At 42.0% G+C, this 8,801-nt stretch overlaps 1 protein-coding gene across 4 annotated transcripts in view; it reads right to left on the reverse strand.

Moving 5' to 3' along the window:
* CKAP5 (cytoskeleton associated protein 5) overlaps window positions 1-8,801 on the reverse strand; it is a 116,478-nt gene that overhangs the window by 15,921 nt on the left and 91,756 nt on the right. For all 4 annotated transcript variants that reach the window (XM_005870798.2, XM_005870795.2, XM_005870797.2 and 1 more), the window contains exon 28: window positions 838-963. In XM_005870798.2, the coding sequence (XP_005870860.1) occupies window positions 838-963 (126 nt within the window). The remainder of the gene's footprint in view (window positions 1-837; window positions 964-8,801) is intronic.

The raw sequence follows: 8,801 nt of genomic DNA on the forward strand, positions 1-8,801 counted from the left end.
ATTCTAGGAATTTAATATAGATATACTCATACATGTGCACAAAGACCACCTTTCAGGGATGCTTATGGCAATATATTTATAATAGTGAAACACTAGAATGTTCAACATAGTGAGGTGGGAATAAAGGAAGGTGCATACATATATGGTGTACCAATAAAAAGGTTGAATGAATATATGCATGCAGATATGGAATGATCAAGATATTTCAAATATTATTTAAAAAATATCCAGAACAAAGAGTAGGGCAAGTTCCCATTTGCACAAATGGAGGGCTATATATTTATACATTTATGACTGTACAGGTATGGCATATTAATATTCCTGGAGTAATACACAAAAAAGCAGGTAATAATATCCTTCCTGTGGAGGGAGACTGGAATGGGAGACATGCTTTTCATACTACATTCTACACTTTTTGTACTGCTTGAATCTTTTTGAAAAACAAAAAAATATTTAAAAAATTTTTAAACTAGTCAATAAAACTAGATAGAACTAGCCATATATATACCAGTCTGTCTGTCAAGGTATTAGGTACAAGAAGAAGTAGTCTACTACATTTGTGTAGTAGATAAAAATCAATGAATACTTTCCATCTTTGATTCTAAAAATTACACCAACTTCTATTTCTTTCTATTTGGAGGAACAATAGGCAATAGCTCCATCCTAGTTTCTTTTATAGGAATTAATGGTCCCATAAAGTAGTCTTATAGAAACCAGATATAATTTATAAAAAAAGATTCAGTTTATTAGTTATGAATTTCAGATAGCAAAATTATTCTTGAACAAAACAAAACAAACAAGCAAAAAAAATCCCGAGGAGTCTTATTCCTTCCTTACCTTTAATCCCTTTTCATCTTTTATTCTTTGCTCCTTTCCATTTGGAACAACAATAAAAATAGGACCGGATTTGTCTTCATCCTCCTTCAAGCTGGTTTTGCTCGGCACTTTCTTTCCTTGTGCACTCTACAGCCACGGTTCAGGAGATATTGGTTAGACAGGCTACTGCTCCTTGGGAATACCATGTTGCTGCCCAGTAAAAGGGCACTATACAAACCAGAGGCATCTCTGCACATTATATCCCACATGAAAGAAATAGGTGAACCACAGAATCTTACACATATTATGTTTCTGTTACACAGACAGGTTTTCTAGAAATGTTTCTAATAACATTCTTATATACTGTTGGTTAGTCCTTGGATTGGCATGTAATGTAGTTGGAAAAGCTGTCTTATCTATCACTAGAGGCCCCGGTGCATGAAATTTGTGCACTGGGGGGGGGGGGGGGGGGGGGGGAAAAGGGGGGGCGATCCCTCCGCCTGGCCTGTGCCCTCTCACAGTCCAGGAGCCCTTGGGGGATGTTCAACTGACCCATGGGGAGCAGGCCTAAACCGTTAGTCGAACATCCTTTGTGCTGCCACGGAGGCAGGAGAGGCTTCTGCCACCAACGCTGTGCTCGCCAGCCATGAGCCTGGCTTCTGACTGAGCAGTGCTCCCCCTGTGGGAGTGCACTGACCACCAAGGGGCAGCTCCTGTGTTGAGCGTCTGCCCCCTGGTGGTCAGTGTGCGTCATAATGACCGGTTGTTCCGCCGTTTGGTTGATCTGCATATTAGCCTTTTATTATATAGGATTGGTCTGGGTCACAAACTATTTTTGTTTATTGGATAGTTATGCTCTTTCTTGAAATCTTCAACACCATTTATAGCTTTCCATATTAATGACATTTTGGATGCTAGTCACACATTTTGCCTCACTTAGTTGAGAAAGCTTTCCTATTTCTCTCCATATAAAATACATCTCTATTATCTATATAAAAGCCTAATATGCAAAGTGTCCCCTCAGGAGTTCAACTAACTGGGAGTTCGATGGCTCGCTATGACATGCGCTGACCACCAGGGGGTGGTGCGGAACGAAGGAAGGCCCCGGCCAGCAGCCGGCAGCCACTAGGGACCCTACCCATGCACAAATTGTGTGCACTGGGCCTCTAGTAGGACTATACCTAAAGACCTTCTGAACCTATTTCTAGAGAGAGTTGCTAGAAACATTTTAAATACTTAAGTTACTACAGTGATTTTAAAAAATAGTACAAGATGTGGAATATTTACATCAGATTGAAAGAAAACAATGAACACTCAGTATATATATTTAAGATAATGTGAAACTGCTTTATAAACTGCAAAAGACTGAAATAAAAAGTATGGTATTGAGAACAGAGTCAAGCCCTAGCTGGTTTGGCTCAGTGGATAAAGGGTTGGCCTGTGGACTGAAGGGTCCTGGGTTTGATTCCGGTCACGGGCATACAGTTGTGGGCTCAATCCCTAATAGGGGGTGTGCAGGAGGCAGCCAATCCATGATTCTCTCTCATCATTGATGTTTTCTATCTCTCTCTCCCTCTCCCTTTCTCTCTGAATCAATAACAAAAAACAACAACAGCAACAACAAAACTAATAAGGTGTTCTCACACTGGGCTTCCATCCCCTTACCCCAATATATAAAAAGAACAGAGTCAAAAATACTTTAAAACAAGCACTTCTTAAATCTGGTTGAGGATAGGAAAAGAACAGCTTCACTGGATAGTGTAGAAGATAATTAGCCACTAAAGTGAACTCACTGAATTTAAAGGATCCACATGTAGGGAAGGAAAACAACTAATTATAATATTTAGACCAATGGCCACAGAGCACCCATTCTATAACGAGCATATAATAATAAATGCACTCGGTAGTAAAACTGTTCCTAGTCTAATATTTTTCATCAGTTATATGCAATTAATGACATAGTTTTCCCTATTTACATTTATTATTAATTTACTACTTATTGCCTAGTTCTATAATTTTCTTTTTGAAAGTATTAATCAATGCTCTGAATACAGTGACAAGCTCTGAATCTTGATACAGAAACTGATGACAATTCACTGTGATTAAAAAAATTAAATGAAAAGATACCCAGGGGATATTTCAAGTTGAGCATTTGAACACAGTTCTTTACATTGTCCAACTTTGCCTGGGTACTAAACGATTGGTGACGCATCAAAATAAGTCTCATTGAACATGAAAAACACACACACATTTTTAGTATGTCCAAGTAAGGTATCTTCATCCTTAGTAAGCACCGGTGACTAATGTGATCCTGTGATGAATGAAGACCACTTGGAAGTAAAATGTAGTTTCACATAAGTAAAAATCCAATGTTACATTCAGCACATGTAATAAACTCTTTTGGAACACAAAGAGAATTAGAAAAATTTGATTAACATATATTAGATTCTCTATGCCAACACACATTGGAGGTTGAGATAAAGTTTAAGAGTATTTGCTTGAATGGCCTTGCATTAGCACACATAGGGGTGTTCATAGAAGGGATTCTGAATGCATTTAAGAGACAAAAGTAAACAATAAACTAAATCAGATAATGAAGAAAAAAAAAAGTCCCATTGGTGCAGGGACAGAAGGTAGTCTTTGTACACTAATCAAAACACCTTCTGATTACTTAACTGTGCCAAATTTGAAGGAAGTTGATTACCTTCCTTTTCTCAAATCAAAGTCAACCTAAGTGGTTCTTCTGCCTGAGCTAATATGATTTTTCTCTTTCCATTACTGCAAATCTTCCCTAAAGATCTGCATGGCAGAAACCATGACAGCACTTCTGGAGAGCAGAATGTCTCTGTTTGGGGGCTTATTAAAAAACGAGCCACAAAAATTTGTATGAGTGGTGGACTCTGATTTGGACATTATTCCCGGAGTCCACTAGTCACTAGTGTTAATAAATGGGTTCCTCCCTTTCTCTAGGAAGTGAGCTTGGTATTTCTTTGCTCTTCTGTAACATATGGTTCCCTGACCAAGAAGCTAACCGCGTTTTGGCTTTGTTTAGCCTCCGGTGAGTGGACAGGGTTTGAGGCCCGGGGGCGTGGGACAGGCCTCCAAAAGGCGCCCACTGCTGATTTTAGCAGAATTGAACCTGGGGGAACTCCAGGTGCTCCTGGACCTCAGCCCAGGACCCGGCCGGCATCTGGATAAAGTGGACGGACACCTCTGAACCTGTTGACAGAATCTGTAAGGTAGGGGTCCCAGTCAGTCAGGCCTACTCCAAGTTAGTAGAAGGGGGAGCTTGATCACCTCCCCAGAAGTCATAGGACTTTGTCAGGTAATCAGGAATCAGAACTCCGGAGGTGAGTGAATTCAGATTCTATTAAGAAATTATGGGTTCACTCTTCTGTTTGTGTGTGGGACTAGCCAATTTGCTACCGAGAAGGGGGGCTGGACGCAGCCTTAACTCCTCACGTAGGTTCTCACCGAGACATCAGTAGAGAATTCTGGTCTGGGGCATGGGTGCCGAGAGAAACCCCATGCCCATCTGGGGAAGTTGGGCATTATCTGCTCAGCTCCAGTCTGGGCTAGCCTGAGAGAGTGTGAGTATGGATGTATTATCTGTGATTAACTGGTCTGTGTGAAAGCGAAAGCTACTTTGATTTTCTGTTCGCTCATCTGGTTAAAACGTTTGATTTGCTGAGGGCTGAACCTGTGGTGGTCTGCAAAGGTCTCGGGCAGTGCTGTTGAGTTGGTTTTCTCGGAGACGTTTGCTCTCTGTCACGGGAGGAATCAGCCCACTTAGTGAGGATTTCTGTCTATGTTTGTGTATTAGGGACTTGTCCTGTATCTGGCAGAATGGCTTCTAGACGGTATTCACCATCTCTGGGACTTCCGGGAGGGAAGTCAAAACTCGGGCTGGCTAAGGGTTCAAGTCTGGCCTGTCTTTTAAAAAAAAAAATAGGTAGAAGAGAAGTGTTCCTAGGCAGTTTTCTACTGCCTCTGTTCAGGGACTTATTCTGTATCTCTGCACAATTGAAACTGATTTGGTGGTATTCTGTGGTATAAATGTGGTGCGCACCAGTGTAAAAGTGTTTTTATGTTTCTGTTTTGTTTTTTTTAAAAAAACCTTCTAAACCTCCTGAGTTTCTGTGGTGATTCAAAGTTTTAATGGGGAATGTTATCTGTCTTTATTGTTTAAATATGTGTCTTTATTGCTTGTTTAAAATTGTTTAGCTAGTGAAATTTCTGTTTGTGTCTCTTTAAAAAATATGAATGTATTGCTAATCTGAGAAATGTTAATTATTTACATGTCACCTAAAAATTAAGGCTAAGAGTTCTAACTAACTGGAAAGTATGGCTTTGGTGTAATGGAGGAAGGTAAGGAGAAATGTTAAAAGAAAGTTGAATGGATGACAGGCCAGTAAGCTGGGACAAGTAGAATAGGGAAACTGAGCAGAAATTCTGTCTTCCCTAAATTCCGTCTTCCCTAAATCAAGGACATTTGGAGCCATCTTGTAAATTTTGTCTTCCCTAAACCAAGGACACTTGGGAGTAAATGATTTGCATTTGCCTCCCTAAACAAAGGTTAAATAGTTTATGTCAATCTGATTAGTGTCATTTGCTGTGCACACCCAAGGACAAATAAAGTTAGAAAATAAGCCTTATTTTGATTAGTTCTTTTATTCAGGTATTTTTTAAAGAGGAGGCAACCCGGTCCCTCCCTGCAACATGGGTAATAGCTCCTCCTCAAACTCGACTGTCTTAAAATGTATGTTAAGGAATTTTAAAAATTGCTCAAACCTTGCCACCTTGGGTTCGGTTCTGCGTGTGTAAGAAGGGACGGAGTAAGGTTTTAGTAGCAGGAGTGAAGAAACAGGCAAGGCAGGAGCAGGCCAGAAGAAGCTGGCAAGGCCATCCAAACCACCCAGCCGCTATCGGCCAGAGCCACCTGAGGCAGACCTCATCAGACTGCGACTAGGACAGACTGGGCTCTTTCCAATTGGCCCCCCCCATGAAAATCGGGGGCCAGACTGTGAACTTTATGGTTGATACAGGGGCAGAGCACTCGGTATTTACGCATAAGGTAGCTCCCCTCTCAGGACAGGAAGTCACCATTATTGGAGCTACTGGGGACCACAGCTGCAAACCGTTCTGCCGCCCCCGCCAATGTCAGTTAGGCGGCCACCAGGTAGTTCATGAATTCCTGTATTTGCCAGATTGCCCGGTCCCTCTAATGGGAGCAGAAACCACTTTTGCTCCAGATGGCTCAGCACAGCTTCGCCTAGGCGAAGAGACCTCCCAAATGATCCTGACCTTAGCAGTGCCGAGGGAGGAAGAATGGAGACTTTATACCCCCCAGTCAAAGACCTCACCATTAGAACCTGAATTAGAGGAAGAATTCTCACTGGTCTGGGCAGAAGGGAATCCTCCAGGCCTGGCTAAGGACCACACTTCGGTGCTAATCGAGTTTAAGCCTGGAGCACAGCCTGTTAAAATCCGCCAATATCCAATTTCAAGGGAAATGAAGGCTAGGGACTGAGAGGAAGTAGGCAGTAGGTGCCATCCCAGTCCCTAGTACCCGGCAGCAGATTCGGGAATTCCTGGGAGCGGCAGGATTCTGTCAAATTTGGATCCCAGGGTTTTCAGACCTGGCCAAGCCTCTCTATGAAGCTTTAAGAGAAGTCTGACTGAGGGACTGGCTGAGACCCTGTTGGGTTGGGAAGACCGGAGGCTGCATATTGAACTTGTAGACTGCAGTTTGCTAGGCAGAAGTCCAAGCCCAGTTGTATAGGGGTTAAGCTACCTGTGTACAGCGAAACAACTTTCTCCCGTACCAGAATACATTTTAGGGAAACTGGACAGACTGTGTTTGTGGCTAGAAAGGAACTGGACGCCACGCACAGCCCTGAAAGTGGCCTGTAGAAAACTGTATAATAGACTTAGATGATGCCTACGTCTTCATGGACATGACTCCAGAGAGACAAGGACAATTTTGCTTTGTGTGGGAAGGTCAAGAATAGACTTTAGTCACCTCCCTAAGATGTTTGTATAGCCCTACCATATATCATGTTTAGTAGCAGAAGATTTAGCTGTCAGACGCGGCCACAGTGCCAATGTTATACTTCATTATGTAAATATAGTAATCTTAATTCTCTTACAGATTTAAATGCAGTTGTCAAAAGGGCAGGTGCCCAACTGGGCAAAGAAGAATACCCATCAGGTTTCGGTCTCTATTGAAAAACATTTGGCAGCCTGTATACTGTCTGGCAGGCCTGTGTGACCATGCCCATGTCAGGGGTGGCACAAACCTCAACTTTAGGAAAGTGGGAGAGGCCTGTTTGGAACAGAGGGAAGTAGTGAAGTGGTGGTACTAGCCCTCTGTTACAGGAATTACAGACCCTGTGAGATCCTGTGACATGTGAGACCCTGTAAAGAAATAAAGCTCCCTTAGTCTGTTTCGAGAGGACAAGTCAAATAAGGGGAGCCCTACTATAGGGACAGCTGTGACTATCTATTTAAATATAGACACATTGTAAATTTCTTCTTGCCATTTGAAGACAGTTATTATCACTCTGAAGAGTCCATGAAAAGGACTGACAAGGAAAATCAGAAGATCTTAAAACAGGTCAGTATATTTTTCTCCTTATATAATTCCTCCAAAATTTGGCAACGCTTAATAAATCATGGCAATACATTTCTTTGCATAAATTCAATAAGACCGGTTTCCAATAGTGGTTTTATTGACTGGAAACTTTGACTGGAGTATCATGTTTTAAAGAGCCCTGCCTATACTCTGAAGACTTGAAGCCAATGAGAGTGCCATGGAAAAAGCCTGGTATCCTGCTTGGGAGCCCTGAAAATGGCTGGCGCTGGAGTGTCAGGGCCATGCCCTACCATCACTGGCAGTTGGTCAGAGTAGAAGGGGAGCAATAAGGGCGCCTCTGCATCCCTGCGGAACGCCCACACACTCTGAGCCGCGACGAGTGGGAGAGCTATTGAGATGGGCCTTAAAGCCTAGGGCGTAGGCCCAGGTGGAGTCACTACAGGTGAGGGATTCACTTAACTTAGCAGATACTGCGGACAGGCCTGATGGCAGTTGGATGGCTTGGCTTCCAGCCCTACAGGGCACACTAAGATTCAATCATGAATCTGGCAAAGGTAGTCAGTTACCATTCTTGTTGTGTTTCTGCAAACATTAGGCCAAATTGAATACAGTAAATAAAATGGTCTTGATTTCTTTTTTTTTTTTATAAAAACAGAGGTAATTTTGAGGAGAAAAATTCTATTTCAATAAAGGTTATTAAAACTGATGAAGTATGGTAGCAATCATCTTAGTAGAAACTGTAGTTTAACTCTAATCCTGCTGTTTGGTTTCTGTACTTATTTTCTTGCTAAAATAATAGAAAAGTTATTTTAATTTCTGAATTATATAAATCACCCCATTCGATTAAATACCCTATTGGTTGTAATGTGAATATCCCATTGGTTGTGGTCATACTGGTCTTAGAAAGCACATTTTCCTTTACCTGGGAAGAACAGCACAATTATCCCAAGGTCAGAGGGCTCCAGTTAACCTGTCCCTGTTGGCTCAGTGGTCCCAAGACCCGAGGGGCTTTAGATAATGTGTTTCTGTCAACTCAGTGATCCAGAGACCCAAAACTATAATTTAGATAACATGCTTAAGTAAACGGCTTCTGCTTCTGTAAACTGCTTTTTTTGCAAACCAGGTTCCTCATTCCAAACCTTGGGATGTAATCAATACCTTTGTGATCTTTGCCTATATAAATCTGGTGTTGGGGCTGGGGCAGGCACTATGAGATTTGGGAGAGAGAAATGCCCCCTCATAGTCCCGGATTTGCAATAAATGTGACTCTTTAATTCGACTTCTTGAGGCGTCCTTGTGTGATTCTCGGGGTACATTACAACACTGAAATGTTTTCTTTCCCTTCCACCAGACCATTTGTTATAGTTTGTCTCTGCCAGGTCACAAGCCC

Source organism: Myotis brandtii, unplaced genomic scaffold (genome assembly GCF_000412655.1).
Source record: "Myotis brandtii unplaced genomic scaffold, ASM41265v1 scaffold324, whole genome shotgun sequence".
NCBI lineage: Eukaryota > Metazoa > Chordata > Mammalia > Chiroptera > Vespertilionidae > Myotis > Myotis brandtii.